At 45.7% G+C, this 24,995-nt stretch overlaps 1 protein-coding gene across 1 annotated transcript; it reads left to right on the plus strand.

Moving 5' to 3' along the window:
* Positions 1–4,638: 4,638 nt before the first annotated feature.
* On the plus strand, positions 4,639–21,164 carry FETUB (fetuin B). Its single transcript, XM_024107376.3, has 7 exons — positions 4,639–5,218; positions 9,609–9,719; positions 11,362–11,449; positions 15,321–15,487; positions 16,852–16,965; positions 18,582–18,671; positions 20,533–21,164. Exons 1-7 carry the CDS (start codon positions 4,997–4,999, stop codon positions 21,106–21,108), a joined length of 1,368 nt encoding a protein of 455 aa, XP_023963144.2. The 5' UTR covers positions 4,639–4,996; the 3' UTR covers positions 21,109–21,164.
* Positions 21,165–24,995: the final 3,831 nt, after the last annotated feature.

The raw sequence follows: 24,995 nt of genomic DNA on the forward strand, positions 1-24,995 counted from the left end.
TTTCCTTCAAAGAGATTCTGCCCTGTTGGTTTTTGGGGGCGGGGGGATTCCATAGGCCCTCGTCACACCCACTCATTTCTTGCACACAATGCAGGCCCTATCTAGATTGTTACTGTTTTATTTGCATTCACATAACCTCAGCTCAAGGACTATCTTCTTGTATTTTTACATTCTGGATTTCCCTTCACTAAACTCCAATGAGTGTCCTGAGCATAGTGCAGCATGTGTTACTCAACCGAGGGCACCTATGATGCTCCCTGTGCTCGGGAAAAGCTTCCCTTCCACAGCAGGACTGAGCACGGGTTTGTAGCTGTGATCTCTGAAGATCCCTATGCAATAACATGGTAGCAGGAATCATTTTTTTAGTCGCACAACAAGGGCAAAAAGGAGATCTGCTGCTTCCAGGCCCTGAACCGCTCCTCTCCTCCTCCTGACGTACACACTCACTCTCCGTCCTATCAGTAAAATGGAAGAATCAGCAAATGGTTTGTGTTGATCTAATGCAGCAATTAATAACCACAACTCCCATCCCCTCTCATTGTCACCTGCTCCCTTTTTAAACCACTGGCTTTAAACACAGTTATTCTCTCCCTCTGCAGCATATAGTCCTGCGTGTACACACCCCAACTGCTCTAGCTGATGCCCTTGTGCTTTGTGGTGATGAGTGATCTAGAAACGACAATTAACAAATCAACTAAACACGTTCCCTTTCTTTGAGTACAGAGCCAACAGCCGTGTCAGATCTGCATCGTTAACTCACTGCACTTTTCACCAGTTTCGATTGCCAGGCTGCCTGGGTATTCTGTGTGCATTCCAGCAGGACGTGCTGAGCTTTGCTGGCTATGTCCATGTTTCGGTTGGTGCCCTAAGAGCAGTGACTTAACAGAAAGGAAGCTGTTTATACCCAGTTACGTTTATACTTAGCTAAGTTCATGGAGGATAGGTCCATCAATGGCTATTAGCCAGGATGGGCAGGGATGCAAAACCATGCTCTGAAGTGTCCCTAGCCTCTGTTTGCCAGAAGCTGGGAGGGGGCGACAGGGGATGGATCACTTGATGATGACCTGTTCTGTTCATTCCCTCTGAAGAACCTGGCATTGGCCACTGTTCGAAGACAGGATACTGGGCTAGATGGACCTTTGGTCTGACCCAGTATGGCCATTCTTATGTTCTTATGTTCAGTTGGGAGGGAATGAGAACAGAGCAAGAATGTAACAATTCCCCACCATAAGACCCACCAGCACAGCCAGCACTAATTGGCAACCCTGTCGGCAGTGTCAGCAGAGAGGCCAAGAAATGCATGGAAACAGAGAGTGAATGATCACCCTTTACCCATGAGGGAGAACTGTCCAAGGCAGTGTGGAAGCAAGTTGGCAGGAGGCAGTGGAAGGGAGTTTGTAACTCTGCTGCTGCCTTCGCTTGCCAAGACTGTTTCTCTGGCACTTTTCACCTGCACTAAAATCATTTTAAAAACGTTACCATTTTTGTCTCTCTCCTTCCATAGCACCCTTCCTTCCCAGGATCTTATGAACATAAGACTGGCCATACTGGGTCAGACCGATGGTCCATCTAGCCCTCTCCCACAGTGCAGCAATGTAAGGGCTAGCCACAATCGAACCTTGGGTCATTTCAAACCAGTTTTGCTTTGAAAGGAATTTCTGTGACCTTCTTCTGTTTGTATTTTGAAACTCACCTGAGAGCTAATAGGTAGCTAGCGAGCAACTTCTTAGGCTGATGGATAAACCTCAAAAATCAGTAATGGGATACAAGCTCAGAAGATTTTATATGAGTGTTATTGCTGCTGAAAAAGAACAAAGCCAGTACATTGATCAGTGCTGACACTTAAAACTAAAATACTGGCATTGCAACAGCAATCTACCTGATCCTTGTCTTGTAGCCTTATAAACGCCACGAAGTTGTGATATTCCTGTTGCATCCTGCAGCCTAAACTGGGATAGGCTGTGTCAGTGCATGGGTAGATGCGAGAGTCCAAAGAGCTAATGATTCAGTAGATCAGGGCTCGGCAACGTTTGGCACGCGGCTCACCAGGGTAAGCACCCTGGCGGGCCGGGCCAGTTTATTTACCTGCTGACGCGGCAGGTTCGGCCGATCGCGGCCCCTACTCGCCACGGTTCGCCGTCCCAGGCCAATGGGGGCAGCGGGAAGCAGCACAGGCGAGCGATGTGCTGGCCACGGCTTCTTGTCGCCCCCATTGGCCCGGGACGGCGAACCGCAGCCAGTGGGGACCGCGATCGGCCGAACCTGCCACGTCAGCAGGTAAATAAACTGGCCCGGCCCGCCAGGGTGCTTACCCTGGCGAGCCGCGTGCCAAACGTTGCCGACCCCTGCAGTAGATAGTGGTTTTTCCTCTGAGCCAGTCTGCTGATAGTGTTAGGGCAGGGGTGGGCAAACTTTTTGGCCCGAGGGTCACATTGGGCTTGCGCAACTGTATGGAGGGCTGGGTAGGGAAAGCTGTGCCTCCCCAAACAGCCTGCCCCCCCATCCGCCCCCTGACTGCCCCCCTCAGAATCCCCAACCCATCCAACCCCCCCTGCTCCTTGTCCCCTGACCACCCTCTCCCGGGACCCCCGCCCCCTATCCAACTCCCCTGCTCCCTGTTCCCTGACTGCCCCGAACCCTATCCACACCCCCGCCTCCTGACAGCTCCCCCCAGGACTCCCACCACCTGTCCAACCGCCCTCTGCTCCTCGTCCACTGACCACCCCCTCCCGGGACCCTCCACCCCTAACTGCCCCCCAAGATCCCACCCCCTTATCCAACCCCCCCAGCTCCCTGTCCCGTGACTGCCCTCCCAACCCCTATCCACATCCCCGCCCCCTGACAGGCCCCCCGGGACTCCCACTCCCAACCCTCCCTGTTCCCCATCCCCTGACCGCCCCCCCCAGACCCTCCACCCCATCCAACTGCCCCCTCCTCCCTGACTGCCACCCCACCCCCCGCTCCCTTACCCAACCCCCCCCTCCCGCTCCCCGCCCCCTTACCAGCAGCAGGAGCTCGCAGCCGCGACACCTGGCCAGAGCCAGCTGCGCTCCCCACGCTGCCCAGCGGGAGCGGTGGGCCAGAGCGCGGCCCGCGCAGCGGTGTGGCTGCGGGGGAAGGGGGGACGGTGGGGGAGGGGCTGGGGACTAGGCTCCCCAGCCAGGCGCTCAGGGGCCGGGCAGGACGGTCCCGCAGGCCGGAAGTGGCCCGCGAGCCATAGTTTGCCCACATCTGTGTTAGGGGGACAATCATGCTGTCTTTGAACACCAGACCTGGTGTAAGGAGCTGCCACCCCTATTTGGCCTGTGGGCCAAATTTAGCAGTGACATAAATGGTGGTGTAAATTGGTCAGAAAATGGGTAAAAGTGCAAAGTTGTGTTTGTTGCACCAAGACGGCATTAAATGAGCATGTAACACAAGTGTAATTTCCACAGACCCCAAGGGGGTGTATTAGCAGGATGCCTCTGCCTAAAGGCTGTAAGATAAAGCATCTCCTCCCTTTAGTTTATCCTATGCTCTCCTATTAGTTGCTTTTTCTGGTAGCTCCTCCCCAGCAATCCCTGGGCATGGAAGTTTACATTCATCAACGCCAGTGAGACAGTTTACCATGTACACCTGGTTTCTGGCCAGCTCACACCTGATGTGTAATTTACAGCAGTATCAGCACTGGGTTTGGCCCATGGCTAACAGAAATGTCGCTGTGTGTTTTTATTAGTACAGGGGTTATCTGGTGTCCTGCTAATAGGCACCTGCTTCCATCTGAGCACCACAATGAGACAATTCCAGGTTTCTGTTCATATGGAGGAAGGGAGAGGAGGAAATGGGAGCAGTCGTTGCAATCAGCAGTAATGTGGATGGGAGGGGGACTTGTGCTGATTGTTAGAGGTAGGTATGGCATGTTTGCAGGATGAATTGCCTGGGATGTCACTGGAGTGATGGTGAAGAGTCGGATGGCAGGAGAGGATGAGGTAAAGCTAGAGGTTTGCATAGTGAGGAGAGGTGGTTGGATGATGACAGAGAGGATGAGGGATGAGCAGGGAGGGTCAGGTAGCGGGTGGGTGTCAGACAGTGAAGAAGGATGTGTGGGCTGAGTAAGAGGGCAACAGCCCCAGGAAGATGTTAGTGGGTTGGGGAGAAGTTGCTTTGTATTTGTTTTGTAACAAGACATGTAACTGCATGACCTTATTTTGATAACCTTTGTCCACTCATCTTCCTATCTTCTCCCACCTATGGCAGTAGCTCTCCTTTTACGTCATGTCTACAAATAGTATTTCAGTTTGTTGGGGCAGGGACCGTGTCCATCTATATGTCTGGGAAGCACTTTGCACTTCAGGTTCATTGCAATGAATTATCACTGAAGCCAGTGGAGAGTTCTGCTTAAAAACAAGCAACATGGTATGGCCCATCGGTCTTTTTAGGCCAAGTCTCTATTATTATATTATCTCTTACTGTGAGGCAGGTCTGCATTCTCCATCTCAAACACAGATGGCGCTGTACGTTTTACAAAGGCTTGTTATTTTATTTTTTCTATATATATTTAATTAATAAAATAAAAAGTGTAAATTCAGTTACCACACTTTGGTCCTGATCCTGTTTCTGTTAAAGCCAATGGGAGATTGGTCCTTGGTTTTATAACAGACCTTGCTCTAAGAGTACAGCATACAGACCGATTTTAATCAGCGAAGTTAAATGTATGTGGCCTGCCCAATGAAATCCACCTTGGACATGTGAAACCAAGAGCAGAATTTGGCCTTGGTCTACAAGCAGCTACACTGAATGTACAACCTTCTAGTCATTGACTTGGTGTTTGCAGTTGCCATGTTTGCAGGTTTAAAGGTGATGGTCAGTGTGTTATTTGAGGAGGATACAACAAAGTATATAAAGAGGCCTGATTCCACTTCCAAAGTTTATTCTTGCATGCTGGCCCTGGCCTCTGTCTTGTGGCTTCCTAGAGGTTATAGCATTTCTGATCTGCCTCTCTGGTTTTCTTAGCAGAATGACCCTGCTTGTTTTGCTTCTCTTTGGCATTCAGTTGCTATGCTCCTGGGCTGTCTCTCCTCCATTGGTGGAACCGCCACCTCTGTTACTTTCCCCTGCGTGTAATGACTCTGCAGTAGAGGCAGCTGCGGATCTGGCTCTGCGCCAGATCAATGCCAACCAAAGAGAAGGCTACGTGCTTGGTCTCTATCGAATTTTCAGCGTACAAGAACAGCCCCAGGTAAGGAGCCCTCTCATTCTAGGGTAGTGTTTGTCCTGGGGAGGGGGGTGTACTTTGTGCATACTGTCCCGTTGCCCTAGCAATGGGGGTTTGAACCAGGGAATGCTCAGAAAGACATTTCACAAAGGCTGGGAATTCATTCTGACATGTAGAGAACGTGAAGAGCTAAATTTTCCTACGACTCTCAGAGCAGTGGCAACTTGACCCACAAATGAATGGAAATAATTTCACAGGAGCAATTTAAAGCAAGTAGGACTATTGGAAGCAGGGTGATCTGATTCTCTCTGGCCACGCACCTAGTACTGTCATCGGCATCTGTCCAGTGGGAGTGAAACACCACCATTGTCATTTAATAACATTGTACACCCACTTGGCTCAGATGTACTTGCTTATACAAGGTGCAAAGCAAGAGTGTATTGGGCCCAGGGAATTTTTTCACATACAATTGGGCACCTCATTGAAGACTGACTTGCCAAGAGAGCTTTGAAACCAGGTCACAGGTAAAAATCAGACTGGATTTAAAAATAAATGTAGATCTAAGGGGAAAGTATATCTCTGTGTGTGACTATTTTATTTATTATTGTTTGTATTGCAATAACATGTAGGAGGCCCAGCCGGGATCAATGTGCCAGGCCCCGATATGTAAGGCACTGTATAACCATGGTAGTAACACCCCCTTCCTCTACTGCACACTGATATAATATCTGTGCACTTGCTTGCATTGTTTAATGGCTAGAGCGCTGTAACTGAACAGAAATTCCATTGCCACATATTTAAAGATCGACCACATCTACTAGGACTTGTCACTATTTCCTACCCACCAAGACACAGCTTCTCCAGCAACCCGCCCAGGAAAATGCCATGGTTAAATTTATCCGCCAGGGACAGGAACTGGGTCAATAAAGTTGCACACATATTCCACTGCTCTTTGAGCCAGATTCTCTACCCTTTGCACTGCTCAGGGGGCTCAAAGTGACCAGAAAGCAACCAGATTAGGTCAGTTGAGAGTTTCCCACATGGAGTCACTCTCAGCTTGCATAGAACCAGCACAGCTATTACCAATGCTACTCCCTGAACTGACTCCATCACAATGGGCATATCAGAGGTATGTTGTGGGTATGGCTAGAGCACAGTGCGCTCTGGCAATCCCCAGCTAAAGAATGGTCCACTGGGGCCTACTGCCAGATGACATAAATTAGAGCAGCCCCTAGGCTACTCTAATTTATGACAGGGCTGATGCAGATGTGCCATCAGGCACTTGCTCCCTGATGGGTCCATCCCCCTCCTCCTGTGCCAGGCATGTCTCAGCACAGGGGAGAATCTGGGCCTCTTTTTCAATATTGTCTCTCACTCACTTCCATTGCCTCTTCACTCTTTACCTTTAAGGCGTGGCTTGTGTCCTGGTTTGTTTTTTTTTTTTTTTTACTGATTATTACTCTTTTATTTCTAAAAAATGTACAAAACCACAGTATAGAACAGCAAAATAGATCAACTAAACCCAGCATCTGAGCCAAAAGCACAAACAGCACTACTGAGACTGTCTCACATTTGTGTCGCTGTGAAAATGGAACATACAGTGTGCGTTCAAATAGGCCATGTTATTCAAAAATGTTAATGGATACCATTGACACCTTTGTTCCTCAGAAAGGGTTGAGAAACTTTTTCTTTGCCTGTGTTTTAAATCAGTGGAAAGGCCACACTTTCTCTTTCCCCCTCATTTTTGTGATCACTACCTATGATGAAAACATTTTCAGTATGCCTTCAGATTCAAATCTGCCCCTAACTGATTTGTGGCTTGACACTACTCTAAGACTTTTGCCATTGACTCAAATGGGAGTAGGACAGAGCCCTTCATTCACAGGACATGATGATCAATGTACTTCAGTGACAGGTTTTTAACTAGATCCTAAGTCATCATTAGATATTGGAACTTTCTTCTTTTACTGTTTTTAACAAGTCCCCTGTCCCCCGCAAGAGTTGCTGACCTGTGGTTGCCAATTCCCTTCTGGCTCCAAGACTGGTGGTGTCAGAGGTAAGCCAGTCCGGTCCGGTATGGCGTACCGGCAAGAGCCAGTACACAGCCGACCGTACCGGCAGGGGGCAGCTTCCCCAGGCTGGCAATTTAAAAGGGCCCTGGACTCCCGGCAGCAGCCGGAGCCCCATGCCCTTTAAATCACTGCCAGAGGCCCGCTGCCGCAGCCCTGGGGTAGCCCCAGGACTCCAGCAGCGATTTAAAGGCCCACGGCTCCTGGCCGCCGCTACCGCAGTCGGAGCCCCAGGCCCTTTAAATCGCTGCCGGAGCCACGGGGTAGCATTGACGATTTAATGGGTCTGTGGATTTAAAGGCCCCGCCCCTTCCGCCTGAGGCCCCGCCCCTTCTGGTTGAGACCACCCCACCCCTTGCTCAGGACCCTGGCCCTGCGTACGAGTAAGTCCCTTAAGTTACTTTCACCCCTGGGTGGTGTTAGTGTCAGCAGAATCAAAGCAAGGGATATGCCGATGTAGAAAACAGAAATCAGGCGTTATCCACTACTGAATCGATCTCAAACAGTTCCTTCTTAATAATCGTATTTATGCGATAAAAAATAAGGGTAATGAAATGCTCTGTGATCTGCTCACCACTGAATAAATTCTGAACTAACCTTTCCCCACTGGAGGCTGATGCATCTGAAAGTCAGTACATAAAACTGACATGGACTGTACAGTATACTCATAGTCTTTCTGTCTGTTAGAACTGGTCCAATACTGGAGCTTGGGCAGGGTAAGAGAAGGATTTTGGTTCAGTTTGATTGTATTTAAGCACTTAAATATTCCTGAATTCACCAAGCTTCAAAACCAGTCTGTGTGATTCAGCGGAATAGACATATCTGACATCGAACATGTGTTTGAGCGCAAATACACCTGTTTGATGCAGAATCTGTGTGCTCCAAAATACATGGGTGACTAATTTGGAAGCTCAAATACCAACTTCAGATTCTTTATACATCCCTCCATTCCTATCTGCTCGCCTGTGATATTCAGAAGAATGTTTTTCTAAGACAAGATATATTAAAAAATAATGAATCTGGCTCCCAAATGCTGCACACAGAGACAAAAAACAATGAAATTTGCAGAACTTTGACTGGTTCTACTGTCAGTCTAATCCAGTGGTTCTCCATCCGCGACCCAAACAGCACACAGCTGCGGCCCATGTGACATCCTCAGGGCCATACAGGTAATATATATATTGAGTGGATCCGGCCCACATAACACATAGAGAGCTGCATATGCGGCCCACAAAGGTAAATTGGTTGAGAACCACTGGTCTAATCTGTAATCTAAATTAGCCACTAGCCATTACATTTTAAAGCCGTGTGTCACTGCAGTGCCTAGGTACCATGCACAAAGTAAAAGTCACATCTGATTTCATCCACAGAAGAACCAGCATTCTCTAACCCACGTGCACTATATCCAGTGTCCTGAGGCGAACCATTGAGATGGTTTTCTTCCAGTGGAACATTTAGAGCAGCAAATAAACATGATAGTGTATCTGTACAGTGATGGCAAAGCACAGGAGAGGCCTGCAGTGTCTCTTTCCATAATAATACCTAGCTCTCACACAGCACTTTCCTTCAATAGATCTCAAAAGCACTTTACCAGGGAGATCAGTATCAACATCACATTTTACAGATGGGAAACTTGGGCACGAAGGAGGGAAATGACTTGTCCAACGTCACCCAGCAGGCCAGGGGCCAAGTAAGGAATAGAGTCCTAGTCCAGTGCTCTAGCCTGCAGCATGCTTCTGATCTAGATTATGGTCTAGACAGTATTTGGTCCTGCCATGCGGGCAGGGGACTGGACTCGATGACCTCTCGAGGTCCTTTCCAGTCCTAGAATCTATGAATCTATGATGTCATATGCCCCATGCATGCTAGGAAACGTCAACTTCAACAATATACATTCTTTATTTACTGACACAACATACCTGTAGATAATTCTTTTGTTTTCACTAACATTAGAACAGATCTAAATTTCAACCAAACCATAAAGTTCTGTTAACTATTTTAAAAACAATTTCCCATTACCATGGTTCATCCTCATTCTGGGGTTCTGGCTGGCGCCAGAACAGGAAGTGTGAAAAATAACTCAAAGAAAGGCTGTTCTTGCAATAATTCTGACCTCACTGAGGGCTGGAAGCATTAGAAATATTTCAAGACAGCATGTTCTTACAGGCCAGATCCTCAGCTGGCATCTGCTGATTTATGCTAGCTGAAGATTTGGCCCACAACATTTCCAGCTTTTTGGGGGGTGCTTGTATGAACTTTTTGACATTTGTCCATCCCTCGTTGTTATTCTCTTTTCTTTGTGATGGGTGAAATTGTGACATAACCCCTTTTTTTGCTGTGTTTAGAGAATCGCTGGCTCTGTCTTCTATCTCACCTTGGATGTGGTAGAAACGGACTGCCATGTACTCAGCAGAAGGTTGTGGAAGGATTGTAAGAACAGACCTACCCATGAAACTGTAAGGCTTGATTTCATTTATTTAGTTTTAGATTTACGTGTACATGGGAGCGTATGGCTCAGGTATTATTGAAGGAAGCAAAGATCCTTCCACAGATGGTTCTTATAAGCAGTCGGCTGGTTAAAAATTTGAAACTTTTTAATAAAAAATATTTGTAAAACATTTCCATGAAAATATTTCACTGTTTCCCAACCAGTTTATAAGAGTTCTCAAATTCAAAATTTCAACAATTTTTTCCCAACCAGCTCTAATAAGCAGTTACTGGTAAATATGCGTGTTTAGAATCCCTGTAAGGGTTTCTCTGAAAATAGCCTGACAAAGGAGGAATGAAAGAGACTCGCTTTATTCATCTTAATGCTTGTTTTTGTTCTGACAATCTAACTAACTAGAGGCCTGAAAAAGTAAAGAGAAAGAACAAACAACAAGCTAAGCCTCACGGATGCAGCAAGCAACCTGGGCTCACTGCTAGAGCCAGTCAACACTTTTTTGACAAAATATTTTCCTGGGAAAGGAATTCTGCATGAAAGACTGTTTTAGCATCTGATGAAAATATTCAGGTTTTGGTTAAAAACAAACAAACTAAAATGTTTGGTTTTTGTCAAACAGTTTTTATTTTTTAAAACCAAAACCTGAAATTCAAAAATAAAAATGTCCTGACCATCACAGCAGCTCCTTTGGCGGTTAGAAGGAACTGATGGGCAGTTGGGTTCCGCCTCTTTTACACCTCTGGAGCCCTCCACAAAGGGAAAAACAGTGAAGGGTGAGTGGCCCCAATGGACACTGTTCATCAGAAGATTTCTGAAGCTCCCAGCTCATGTGCCTTGATCCCACAAGGGGAAATACTGAAGAGGCCACCTGAGCATTAACATTTAAAGTCACTGATAGGAGGAACATACTGGGTGAGATTCTTTTAATACTGCTGGTATAAATTCATGCTAACGCCAGCATAATCAACCCAGGTTCACTGTAGTATGAGGGTGATCCTCCAGTGCCATAGAGCTGATGTACAGACTTTTATGCCATTCTCCCTCCTTGCTACCAACACAGCATGGAAAAGGGTCAGACTCATGGCTGGAAGATAGCGGGAGTGGGTGGGACATTTCCACTGTGCTGAGCTCCAGCTGTTTTCAGATGGTTGGGCTCTGTGTATACACCCCTCAAGGTCCCCAATGGAGGGGGCAAAGCCAGGGAAAAGGAAATGTGCCAGTGCACCCCAGCAATCCCCAGTTGCCAGAAGAAGTGGGGGGAGGCTGGGCAGCTAACTGGCAGTGCGCAGGTGTAGCACCAGCCCTATGATCAGGGAGCCCAAACCAGCTCCTTTGTGCTCCCTCTTCTCAGCTGTACTTAGTGTCCAACTGAGAATCTGAACCTACTGGTCAGATTCTAAACTGGCATAGCTCCCCTGAAGTCAACAGAATTACGTTGATTTATAGCAGCTGAGGATCTGGCTTTTTATTTCTCAAAGGTCTTTTCAGGTGATAAACGTGTTAAATCTCAGCTGAACACTAATGCAAAATCCGTCTTTGTAAAGAATTATATAACTGTATGGAGAAGAATGCACTGTTTAGAGGCTCTATGGCTACTGACAGGTTGCAAAACTAAATTCCACCTACAGTCATAGCACATATTTATATTTCTTTAGGTTTTTGGGCAGTGTAAAGCAACCCTCTACATTAACAAGCCAATGAGAATTGTTCACCTGCAAAGCTATGAGTGCACTTTACAGCCAGGTATGTTATTCTTAATATGTTTCTTATAATAAAAGATTGGGGGAACATGGAAGGATTGCATGGAAACTTTTTAAAGACACCATAATAGAGGTTCAACTTAAATGTATCCCCCAAATTAAAAAACCTAGTAAGAGAACCAGAAAAGAGCCACTGTGGCTAAACAACAAAGTAAGAGAAGCAGTGAGAGGCAAAAAGGCATCCTTTAAAAAGTGGAAGTTAAATCCTAGTGAGGAAAATACAAAGGAGCATAAACTCTGGCAAATGAAGTGTAAAAATATAATTAGGAAGGCCAAAAAAGAATTTGAAGAGCAACTAGCCAAAGACTCAGAAAGTAACAGCAAACAATTTTTTAAGTACATCAGAAGCAGGAAGCCAGCTAAACAACCAGTGGGGCCACTGACAATCGAGATGCTAAAGGAGCACTCAAAGACGATAAGGCCATTGCGGAGAAACTAAATGAATTCTTTGCATTGGTCTTCACGGTAGAGGATGTGAGGGAGATTCCCAAACCTGAGACATTTTTTTAAGTGACAAATCTGAAGAACTGTCCCAGACTGAGATGTCATTAGAGGAGGTTTTGGAACAAACTGATAAACTAAACAGTAATAAGTCACCAGGACCAGATGGTATTCACCCAAGAGTTCTGAAAGAACCCAAATGTGAAATTGCAGGACTACTAACTGTAGTCTGTAACCTATCATTTAAATCAGGTTCTGTACCAAATGACTGGAGGATAGCTAATGCAATGCCAATTTTAGAAAGGGTTCCAGAGGTGACCCCGGCAATTACAGGCTGGTAAGACTGACTTCAGTATCGGGCAAACTGGTTGAAACGATAGTAAAGAACAAAATTGTCAGACACATAGATGAACATAATTTGTTGGGGAAGAGTCAACATGGTTTTTGTAAAGGCAAATCATGCCTCACCAATCTACTAGAATTATTTGAGGGGGTCAACAAGCACGTGGACAAGGGGGATCCAGTGGATATAGGGTATTTAGATTTTCAGAAAGCCTTTGACAAGGTCCCTCACCAAAGGCTCTTAAGCAAAGTAAGTAGTCATGGGATAAGAAGGAAGGTTCTCTCATGGATTGGTAACTGGTTAAAAGATAGGAAACAAAGGGTAGGAATAAATGGTCAGTTTTCAGAATGGAGAGAGATAAATAGTGGTGTCCCCCAGGGGTCTGTGCTGGGACCAGTCCTATTTAACATATTCATAAATAATCTGGAAAAAGGAGTAAACAGTGAGGTGTCAAAATTCACAGATGATACAAAACTACTCAAGATAGTTAAGTCCCAGGCAGACTGCGAAGAGCTACAAAAGGATCTCTCAAAACTGGGTGACTGGGCAGCAAAATGGCAGATGAAATTAAGTGTTGATAAATGCAAAGTAATGCACATTGGAAAACATAATCCCAACTATATATATAAAATGATGGGGTCTAAATTAACTGTTACCACTCAAGAAAGAGATCTTGGAGTCATTGTGGATGTCTGAAAACATCCACTTAATGTGCAGAGGCAGTCAAAAAAGCAAACAGAACGTTGGGAATCATCAAGAAAGGGATAGATAATAAGACAGAAAATATCATATTGCCTCTATATAAATCCATCGTACGCCCACATCTTGAATACTGCGTGCAGATGTGGTCACCCTATCTCAAAAAAGATATATTGGAATTGGAAAAGGTTCAGAAAAGAGCAACAAAAATGATTAGGGGTACGGAACGGCTGCTGTATGAGGAGAGATTAAGAAGACTGGGATTTTTCAGCTTGGAAAAGAGACAACTAAGGGGGCATACGATAGAGGTCTATAAAATGACTGGTGTGGAGAAAGAAAACAAGGAAGTGTTATTTCCTTCTCATAACACAAGAACGAGGAGCCACCAAATGAAATTAATAAGCGGTTCTTATGTTCTTAATGCTTAAAGAAAGAGCCCAGCAAATCCATGAATATCCAGGGGCCATTTTTGTGGATCATGGATCAGATGCAGATACAAATTTTGTATCCGTGCAGGGCTCTACTTAAAATGTGGCTCTACTCTGAGAAGTGACTAAAAATGGCATCATGGTGTGTCATGGTAATTTCCTCTCAATGGCATCTGCCCTGCCTCTCTTTCTCAGGGCAGAATGATACAAGCTGTTGATCTCGAGGACTTTTAGGACCAACATAACTAGACAGGTTCTGACTTTGAACTGAAAAGAGGATGAAAGACTTTTTACATGTGCATTTGGCATGGCACTTTGAATATGATGCAATTCCTTTGCATCTTCACAGTTCGTTTCATCCAAGGACCTCCAAATGCTTTACAAAAGCAGCTAAATATCATAATCCCAATTTTACCATTAGGGAAAGAGACTAAGCAGAGAGACAAAGCAATTTATCTACTTAGTGACAGAGTTGGGAGTAGAACCCTTTTCTCCTCACTCTCAGTTTCCTGCTTTAACCACTAGACACATTGCTTCTAATATTTCAATTGAGATTATTGAATATTTCTGCAAAGCACCTAGCATGCTGCAGAAAAATGAAATGTATTATTATTATTTCCAGCATGTATCCTCTGGTAATCAATATGGCATGGGACAGCAATGGACATGGGATAGCAAACTCCCCCCAAATTATTAGTGTTATTTCATGATGCTTCTGCTAAACAAAAGTAGGTGGGATCCTTCACCCATGTTCAGGCAAAACTCCCATTTATGTCACTCTCTTCAGGGGTGTTTTTCACATTTTCATTTTTCTGCGGGAAATCCACCAGGATGATGCCACAAGAGCCTTTGGAGAGACCTACTTCCCAGTCTCTTGGTTCCCTTTGGAGCATCTGCCCTGATAGACTTTCCACACTAGAGATGAGTCCAAGCCAAAACCACAGATATAAACACTCCTGATCTTTGCCAGTGTCTGTATCTAGATCTCACGACTGATTCCTAGGTCTATAAGGGGCTGAACATTATGGTTTGGGCTCATCTATTGACACTTCTCAATAAGTTACAAACTCTGGGTTTGATTTGCCCCCATTGATGCAGGGGGTGCAAATTGCCAGCAGGGACCACAGCCCTCTGTGAGGGGAGATGGTGTGTATGTGTGGGGTGCATGGGAGGCATCCCCAAGGGAAATGCATGTGGTGTTGCACCACTATCTTCTCTGTGGTTTCCAGGAGGAGAAATAAACTTTAAAGTGCATCTGGTGCTCTAAGGGAGCCTTGGTGATGGAGACTGCCAATTAGATCCTCTGGGTGCTCTGGCTATATGCCTCTTCCTGGCCAGAGCTGCACATTTTAAGGGCTTTCTTTGGCTGGCTGCCAAGCAGAGCAGGGATTCTGAGCCCTTTGTGCCATTGCGACCTCTCTCTAAGCAGTGGGGTGGGGAACTCTGAGGCAAAAGCCATCAGTCTCCAGAGTAGTGGTTCTCAACCCAGGGGCTGCTTGCAGCCCAATCAGCACACAGCTGCAGCCCATGTGACATTCTCAGGACCATACTGGTAGTAAATGTATTGTGTAGATGCAGTCCACATAACACATAGAGAGCTGCATATGTGGGCCACAATGGTAAATAGGTTGAGAACCACTGCCCAGAGTGACAGTGTTTGGCGAGGGGGCGAGCTGATGTGGTGGATTTGTGGGGGTTGATTGGGGGGGGGTGTCACATGACAGTTCAATTACTAGGTCAATGGCTATAAGCTTGTATCAAATATTGTTGTTTGAAATTGTGTGAAATGCCAAGGGCATGTGTGGGGCTGGGGCTTGAAACCCTAAAGAAATAAATAAGCACGAAATAGGCACATCAACCTGCCTACCTACCTATATCTGTCAACGGGACTGTAGTGTTTTGAAACCTATCTTATCAATGTGTATTTGTTATTTTCAACCAAGTTCCATCAAGTTCATTTTTAAGGATTTGCCCTGACTGTCCACTCCCTGGCTGTCCAACGGAGCCCAAGTACCTGGAAACTGCTGTTGTAAGCCTGGCCAAATTCAACAAGGAAAGTGAGCACGCTCATTCTTTCTCTGTCCTCAACGTTACCAAAGCTTCAATGCAGGTAAGGCTGAGATTCATACAGCCCACTTTAGGCCCTGGAAAGCATTGATACAACTGCTGCACTTTGTACAAGTTGCTCTATCAAGTGCAAAGATGGGCTTGAGCACCAACAGTTGGTTCAGGATAGGATTCTGAACCCTTCAAAGTTTGAGGCTGTGTAGATCTGTGGCTTTGATTCATCTTATTCTAGAGAGACGAGCCAGTTACAAAATTCAGATCTAGATTTGAACTCCATAGTTCATTGTCCCTGCTGGCAATTTGCCCCTGGGCTTTGGATTCAGGCCTACCTCTAACAAAAGGCCCAGCTGATAAAGTATTTAGTGTAGCATAGAGGCTGCAACTCACCAAATTAGCTTAAACATAATTAAAAATATCATTGCACAGTGAGGAGGTGCTAATTATCAGTGTCCTGGCTAAATTCCATGTGTTCCTCACAATTATATCTTGCCTCTCTAAAATTCGTTTCAACTGGATAGTCTTCACTCTCTGTCTGTAACAGTTGTGTAGTGTTACTCATAGACTTTAAGGTCAGAAGGAACCATCATGATCATCTTAGGCCTTGGCTACACTTACCGGCAAGTTCGACGGCTGGAAATCGAACTTCTGGGTTCGACTTATCGCGTCTAGTCTGGACGCGATAAGTCGAACCCGGAAGTGCTCGCCGTCGACTGCGGTACTCCAGCTCGCCGAGAGGAGTACCGCGGAGTCGACGGGGGAGCCTGCCTGCCGAGTGTGGACCAAGGTAAGTTTGAACTAATTCGAAATAAGGTACTTCGAACTTCAGCTACGTTATTCACGTAGCTGAAGTTGCGTACCTTAGTTCGAATTAGGGGGGGTAGTGTAGACCAAGCCTTAGTCTGACTTTGTGCAGATTGCGTGCCACACTGTGTGCTGTTTACATTTTTCCATTTTCCAACCCAGAAGTGGCTGCATTTCAGGACAGGGTCAAGTGATACCTATAGATAAAATGTTGGTTGAGCCACAATGAGGATCTTTGGATGAAAGTCTCTGTGTAAATATCAATTATTAATAGTATTTAAAAGAAAAAAAGCATTTTAATCTAGTTTCAGCTTTGGCTGATGCATGAGCTAGAGTGATACTTCAGTGGGAATTCTGTATAAAAGGTAAGGATCAGGCTGTAGGACAGCATTCGGTGAATATGGAAAATATATTCTCCTGCAATACAGCTAACAAACTCAGAAGTCTAACCCTACTCCCTCTGTTGTTCATGGGAGTTTTGCAGTCAATGCAAAAGGTGCAGGATTGGGATTATGAATTTCTTTTCCTCTTGCTGGTAAATTTGCAAAGGCTAAAAATAACAGTCAATGCTCTCTCTCTCTCTCTTCTCATGTAAAACTTTGACAGTGGGTCGTTGGTCCTTCACACTTTGTAGAATTTACAATTCAGGAGACATCCTGCTCCAAAAGTGAATCCGTTGCTGAGGTCTCCAAGTGCAAGCCCCTCTCACCTGAATTGGCTGTAAGTAATTCTGTTTGCAAAAATACATAACTTTGTGGATATTATGATTTTTGCATTAAGCATTTTGCATATCTTCTTCTGTTTTTCTTCTTTATGAACATAATCCAAAGCCCACGGAAGTCAATGGGAATCTTTTCATTGACTTCACTGGACTTTGGATCAAGCCCTATATATGATTATTATTTATTATTTATATTAATGTAGTACCTCAGAGCTCCAGTCATGGATTAGGATCCCATTGTGCTAGGGGCTGGACAAACACAGAACTGAAAACAGTTTCTGTTCAAATTGTTTACTGTTTAAGACAAGTATCCCCGATAAAATTCTGGATAACTGTCCAGAAGTGTATGAACATGAATGGCACAGAAAAATACAGTACAGAATGAGCAGAGTAGCTAGTGCTTTGCAAAAGTTATTAGTTCTCAAGGGCTTCTTCAGTACAAACAGCCACAAATAATGAAGTATAAAGAATACACACCAATATATGTACATTGTGCTCAAGAAGTCAAATATAGAAAACCTTTAGAAATTAGAGGAAGGAACTTGAAGACATCGGAAAGGTTAAATTAGCACATTAGCCAATCGATTCTGTTCTCTTAACCTTGGCCTAGAACTGTGCTCCCTACCAGCATGTGTAAATCTAGGGCTTGTCTACATGGCATTGCAGTTCAGACTACAGGGGTGTAAATTGTAGAGAGCTCTAATGTGTTGTGATCTCATTGCCTGCTGGCGTGAACGAAAAGGCAGCTAGTTTGCACTGATGTCGTCTCATTCCAAACAGGACTACATTCACATGCACTATGCACCTTTTGACAGGTTTCAGAGTAACAGCCGTGTTAGTCTGTATCCGCAAAAAGAAGAACAGGAGTACTTGTGGCACCTTAGAGACTAACAAATTTATTAGAGCATAAGCTTTCGTGGACTACAGCCCACTTCTTCGGATGCAATGCATTGCATCCGAAGAAGTGGGCTGTAGTCCACGAAAGCTTATGCTCTAATAAATTTGTTAGTCTCTAAGGTGCCACAAGTACTCCTGTTCTTCTTTATGCACCTTTTAGTTCACACCAGCAGGATCCACATGAGGAAGTTAGAGGGCAGCACGTTAGAACTCTCTACAGTTCAGACCCCTGTAGTCGGGACTCTGGCACCATGTAGACAAGCCCACAGTTGTTACTATCAGTATTCTACCAAGGTTTCCTTGATCAGTGTGAAGAGAGATTTCTTTCTCTGAGAACTGTAATCTAATACTCTTTTATAGGCCTGGCCTCTAATGGCATTTTCTGAAAATGTCCCCTATCACCAAAGCATTTCCATACTGGTAATAACAACAGAGTTAGTGTAGATGGTGTACAGGCAGCTGTCAGCATTTTTACCATCATGTCATCTAATCCTACTCAGAGATAAAAAAATTAATCTGGGAAATCTGTCCTCCTAGGTAACTTTGCCAGCACAAAAATCAAAAGTTTGCACTAACTATACATCTATGCAAATGTATTTGTGGAGCTAAATCTGTTTGGACTTTCATAATCTCCTATTTTACAATCTTAACCTCTAAATATTAGTGATGCAATGTGGTTTGATGCTCACTTGTCCTAATTAGCCATTTCTTTTTCCAGCACACTGGTCTCTGCAAAGGCTCTGTAATGGACAGTCAAATTGATAAACATCAGTTTGTCAGAATATCCTGCGAAATCTACGATCCACAGGTATTTCTCCATCTAACTAAAAGTTTGCAAAAAGGTCCTTTATAAAATAAAATTGGAATGAATAACGTCTGATCATTCTGTGTTAGGATTATTCACAAAGTAATGGACTGCATGCATAGGGGAAATCAGAAAGAAACTCACTTGTGATAAGAGGATCATTTCATTGCCAGATGGTGAAAAAAGGCAATACAATACAATTTCAGGCAAGCCTCCGCCCAGGGTCCTGAGCAGGCTTATACAGTCCATGTGCCCATGACTTCATTGCTATTGTTATTCGAGCTAGCTAGATCAAAGTTAGCTCAGATATGTTTACCCGTGCTGCAGTCACACCTCAGATTGCAGTGTAGATATACCCTTAGTCATTAAAACAAGCTGTATCCCAAACACTTTACAAAGCAAAGACATTTACAGAACTAAAGCAACAATCAGGGCCGGCTCCAGCCACCAGTTGACCAAGCACGAGCTTGGGGCGGCACCTTGTAAGGGGTGGCCAATCTTGGGGTGGCGGGGCAGTGCTTGGGGTTTTGTTTTGTTTTGTTTCGGCGGGGCGGCGCTCGGGGGGGTTGTTACGGCGGGGTGGCCCTCGGGGGGGTTGTTATGGTGGGGCAGTGCTCGGGGGGGTGTTGTTACGGCGGGGCGGTGCTCGGGGGGTGTTGTTACGGCGGGGCGGCGCTCGGGGGTGTTGTTACGGTGGGGTGGCACTCGGGGGGGTTTGTTATGGCGGGGCGGCGCTCGGGGGGGGGTTGTTACGGTGGGGTGGCGCTCGGGGAGGGTTGTTACGGCGGGGCGGCGCTCGGGGGGGGGTTGTTACGGTGGGGTGGCACTCGGGGGGGTTTGTTATGGCGGGGCGGCGCTCGGGGGGGGTTGTTATGGCGGGGTGGCCCTCGGGGGGGTTGTTATGGCGGGGCAGTGCTCGGGGGGGGGGGGTTGTTACGGTGGGGTGGCGCTCGGGGAGGGTTGTTATGGCGGGGTGGCCCTCGGGGGGGTGTTGTTATGGCAGGGCGGTGCTCGGGGGTGTGTTGTTATGGTGGGGCAGCACTTGGGGGCGTGTTGTTACGGTGGGGTGGCGCTTGGAGGGGTGTTGTTACGGCGGGGCAGTGCTCGGGGGGGGTGTTGTTACGGCGGGGTGGTGCTCGGGGGGGTTGTTACGGTGGGGTAGTGCTCAGGGGGTGGTGTTATGGTGGGGTGGCGCTCGGGGGGGTTGTTATGGCGGGGTGGCCCTTGGGGGGGTTGTTATGGTGGGGCAGTGCTCGGGGGGGTTTGTTATGGTGGGGTAGTGCTCAGGGGGTGGTGTTATGGTGGGGTGGCGCTCGGGGGAGGTTGTTATGGCGGGGTGGCCCTCGGGGGGGTTGTTATGGCGGGGCAGTGCTCGGGGGGGTTTGTTACGGTGGGGTGGCGCTCGGGGAGGGTTGTTATGGCGGGGCAGTGCTTGGGGGGGGTGTTGTTACGGCGGGGTGGTGCTCGGGGGGGTTGTTATGGTGGGGCAGTGCTCGGGGGGGTTTGTTACGGTGGGGTGGCGCTCGGGGAGGTGTTGTTATGGTGGGGCGGCGCTCTTTCTTTTTTTTTCTTTTTTTTTATGCTTGTGGCGGCAAAAAAGTTAGAGCCAGCCCTGGCAACAATCATAATAATAATAGAGGGAGAGCGAAATTAGAAATAGCCGAATTACTCCGCTTCCAAGCAAGGGTAATCTCCCCTATGTACTGCAGCTGCTTTGCTTGTCTACCACAGGAGTTTGAACTAGTGCATCTGCATCAATGGCTGGCACTGACTGCTAGAGACTAGGTCTGAGCCTTTCTTTATATCAGAGAAAGGTTTTTAAGTAGCTCTAATATATGCATGGGTTTGCTGTTTGCCAATTTAGGCTCCTGCCCTTGGAGAACAGGAGCAGCACCCTGGCCGTAGATCTCAAAAACCCGATCAAGATGATGATGAAAGCCATGGACATCATCACCACCATGGAAGGAAGGAGAACCGGCACCCCCACAAACATGAGCATAAGCAAGAGCACAGACATGAGCATCAGCATCCTTCCCCTTCTGAAGCCAGTCATTTCTCCCCACATCTGGAAAAAACAGTGGGTTGGGTTAAAGTTCTCCCTCCTAAAGAGGAGCATGTGTCTCTCCACACCTTACCAGAAAATCAGAAGGAACATATAGATGGAGAGCCTGTTCCCCCGGAGAAGGCAAAGCCAGTGCCAACCTCTCCAGACACACATGATGTCGCTGATGTGAAAAAGCTTCAGACAGACACGTCAGAAGGAAAGCCAGGCTTGACCAAGCCTGCTACTGGCCCAGCCATTCTCCCTTTCCCTGAAGGTCCTTTGCAATCAGATGCGTGCCCAGGAGAGCCCAAGTTTGTTAATTCCATCCTCCTCCCTTTGCTTCCCAGAAACCCTGTCAAAATAGCAGTATCACCAGGACAATCTGAGACTGAATAAAGTTCATGTTTCCCATTGGTGTGTAAAAACTTTCAATAAATAAAATGTTCTTTACAGTTCTGGTCTCTGGTGTTGTGTTGGCTTACAGTGATCTTAGGGACTAGTTATTATAAGGAATTTTATTAGGCATTTTCCAACAAGAGAATTTTGGATCAAACTCTGGCTTTTCCCTACAGGGCAGAGCGTTAGTGAAGGGCAGTTGTAGTGCAGTGACCAAGACATGGTAGCCTGAAGAAGGCAGAATGCTGGACAGACACAGTCCGAATGCCTCAGGGGAGAGCATACTAAGTAGCAACATCTATTGCCACCTTGAAAAGGTGCAGGTTGAGTTCCCATAATATCTATTAGTGGATGCTAGCAGGAGTCCAAGCTGGACGGCACCCTGGCTAGTCTCAACATTACTGCTCACAGACCTTTGAGAATGTGAAACCTGGGCATGCTAGCTATTCAGCGTTCCAGAAACACTAGTGGCAGAACACTGACTGAGTATGGCAATAGTCTGTAAATAGGGAAGAAGATCCTGTTATGGTGTATCATCTGGTGCTAGAAACTAGGGTTCTTTTGATGATTTCCAGCTTAACTCCTTAATAATAACACAGGGAACCCAGGTTGAGAGTTTCAAAGCAATCTAAGGGATTTAGACACACATTTTCTATTATTTTTGATGGAAGGGATGTGCCTAAATCCTTTAGACTGCTTTGAAACCCATAACCCCGATTCTCCACTGCCTGGCATCTTGTGCCACCACTTACACTTGGGCAAAAGGGTGTAAAACATTATCTTTGCACGGCTGTCACGACACAAGGTTCAAGTTGGTGGAGGATCAGGCCCTAGGTGTTCAAAACCTTTGCGCTTTACTAACTTTGTCGTGCAGAAAAAATGGTTTGTTAATCAATTTCACCAAAGGCAGACTCAGCCAATGGACAAATATAAATGAAAGAGAAGACAGGAGAAAGAAAAGGAAAAATAAAAGACAGAGAACTCTTGTTGTGGCCAGATAGAAGGGAGATGGTTTTGACTGCTAATAGATAAAACTAAAGCCACAGTTTCTTTCTCTAATTATAAGGAGACCTTTGTGTATTTCCCAGAAAAAGCAAAAATAGCAATATTTTACCTTTTCCCCAATTTTGCAGGCTGCTGAGTCACCAGCACTCCTCAAACCTAAGTTGTTTTGCTGTTTCCCTTTTCCCTGAATCATCATCAGGCACTTGGCAGCGTATTTTTCTGATTGGTTTTCAAGTGTATCAACATGATTTATCCAATTTACCAGTTGATCAGTTTGTTCTATTAAAGTTTCTAAAGGTCACTCTTCTGAGTAGGGACTGCAAGATTAGGCTCTAAGTTTGGACTCCGGTGATGTGAGGATTCAGTGCATGTCCTCAAACAGAACTCCATTAGCTCCTGGGGAGAGCTCGCCGGCTTTGCTGAACCAAAGGATAATGGCAGTGCACAGCAGCCTGTGATGGGGACAGTAGTTTGCAAAAGGGTTTTTTCTCTCTCCTCCCTATTCTTCCTTATATCATTTCGCTTTTGCTATTTTTAGGATGTAGCCTATTTCAGGAAACATTTCATCAGCTGAACGCCTAGGGCCTGATTCAGATCTGAACAGAAACAAGGACTCTCAATTGAGTGCAACCACCTCTGTCTTTAAACACTAGAGAGGAGGATTAAATGGTGTCCAGGCCTCTTGAGGCAGCACTAACACCATCAGCTAAGAACACCTTTCCCCACCCCCTCTCATTTTCACTGGGATTTAGCCTGGTTAGCAAATGATGTTCAGGTTAGGATAACTTTCTCAGTCAGAGCATGCTAAATACAGTTCTGCTGCCCTTTACTCATACAATACAGATAACATCTCATTACCCCTGTATTCAATAATAAAGTGAATCGTAACCCAAAAACAGCCAAAACTGACCCCTTTGGCAAAGCAGCTTTGTCCCCTGAATACCTAGTAGAGTAGGCGTGTGCGTGTCCGCACAAGTACGGAGTGATCCCGAAAGCTTTTCTCCCAGTTCATCACTCGATGTCAGGGGAAAGCTCATTCAGACCCTGCTTAGATCTGTAAAAACATCAGGGGGATAAACACCAGGGATGGTGAAGAGCTATTTAAGCTAAAGGACAATGTTGGCACAAGAAACAAAAGGCTGTAAATCAGCCATGAATAAATTAAGGCTGGAAATTAGAAGAAGGTTTCCAACCTTCAGAGGAGTGAGATTTGGAACAGTTGTCCAATAGGACTCCTGAGGCAAACAACCTAACTAGTTTTAAGATGCAGCTTGATATGTTTATGAACAGGACAATATGATGGAGTTGCTTGCAACAGAGGACTGGACTTGATAACCCAGGAAGTCCCTATGTCCAGTCCTATGTCTTGTGTTCTTATGTGGTAAGGTGTTTTGACTGTCTATGATATTTTGGATAAACAGACAGGAAACACACACATTCCTCTCAATACATCAGCCACAGCCCCTCGTGGCTTGAAAGGTACAGAATAACCTATTCCTGCAGCAGCTCAGATAGGATGGGGTTACTGACTGGACTGAACTCTACCTTGCATACGCGTCTCTGAAGATTACATGGGGTTTTGCAGAAATGCAGAAGGGTGACAGGGAAGGCTATTTATTTATGTTCTTAGTTGGCCTGCAGCTTTGTTCCAGGAAGCCCTTTACTAAATGTCATGTTGACAGTTGATATATCCATCTTTCCTTAACCTATTTGAGAAAGCTGAAAAAACATAGAAATCAGAGCTGGAAAAGGCATGTTAAATAACCTGGCCCATCCTTCTGAGAGTGCAGGCGTGTTTCCTATTGTACCGTACGTTACAAGTGTTTTAATCTGTCTAGTTTTAAATGGCCAAAGCCACGGAGCATTCCACTACATTTCACATTGAGTCTGATTTTTTTTAGATGTTTCTAATTGTAAGTTTCTTCATGAAAGATGGCCCCAAACCAAAACCCCACAATCAAACATGGTGGAAGTTTGGATCCAAGATTCTAAACTTTGCAACTGGTCTTTAATGGGCCAAACAAAAACTGGATCTAAATGCTCCTGGATTTTTGAGATATTCAAATCCAGACTGGGGACATTTCTATTCTTAATGTAAATTTAATTATCAAAGGAATTATATTAAGAGGCTTATTTATTACACTAAGGCTGAAATAGTCCTTGACCTAATTGGCTGATCTTAAAATACCTTAATAGTCAAAGAAAACATTCAGATCAAACATGAAATGTACAGATGAGAGAGCCATTGTGGTACAAGCCCATGTGTGCGGATAGGATATGGGGAGAATGCACTATCCCAGGTAGACATCTTAGAGATATCAAGTTTGACTAGCTTTGGTGGCCAGTGTAGCATCTTAGAGTCATGGCACCACTCTTTCCCTGCCCCTTTTGGTGTGGCCTGTGCCCTAGGAGGTGCTTGTAGGGGGCAGTTCCTGCACTCAGGAGAGAGCACCAGGGACTGCAGTTGTATCTGGTGCCTCGATGTGGGGCAGTGTGGAGGAGGCCTCACTTGGGAAAAGTCCAACCACAATCTGGTCTGAAATGTTTATTCTTAGGGACAGGGCTGGCATGCAAATGGCACATGGACACTGTGTCACTCAGGAACGGAGAGCCAACGGCTGATGAACTCCAGTGCATTGGGCATTGTCAATTAACATTTTCAAGGTTTTGTCCCTAAATACACAGTCTGCAGGAACACGGGATGAAGCTGGCAGTGACAATCTGAGCCTGCTGGACATCTATAGGAAGGAGCTATACTGGAAAAGCCACTTATATCTTTAGTTTTCAGTTACCCCCATCTCAGTATTGCCAACCCTAAGTGTTCAGAAATCATGAGTCAGGCCCCTAACATCCTGAGACTGGCTTCAAAATCATGAGACCTT

This window comes from Chrysemys picta, chromosome 9 (assembly GCF_011386835.1).
Source record: "Chrysemys picta bellii isolate R12L10 chromosome 9, ASM1138683v2, whole genome shotgun sequence".
NCBI lineage: Eukaryota > Metazoa > Chordata > Testudines > Emydidae > Chrysemys > Chrysemys picta.

What these genes read in the sequence shown, in the direction of transcription:
- FETUB (XM_024107376.3), top strand. Translation starts at nt 4,997, where the DNA reads ATGACCCTGCTTGTTTTGCTTCTCTTTGGCATTCAGTTGCTATGCTCC. An exon ending in TGAGTGCACTTTACAGCCAG is followed by an intron (nt 11,450 to 15,320) that starts GTATGTTATTCT and finishes TTTTCAACCAAG; the next exon opens with TTCCATCAAGTTCATTTTTA. An exon ending in CCCTCTCACCTGAATTGGCT is followed by an intron (nt 16,966 to 18,581) that starts GTAAGTAATTCT and finishes TTCTTTTTCCAG; the next exon opens with CACACTGGTCTCTGCAAAGG.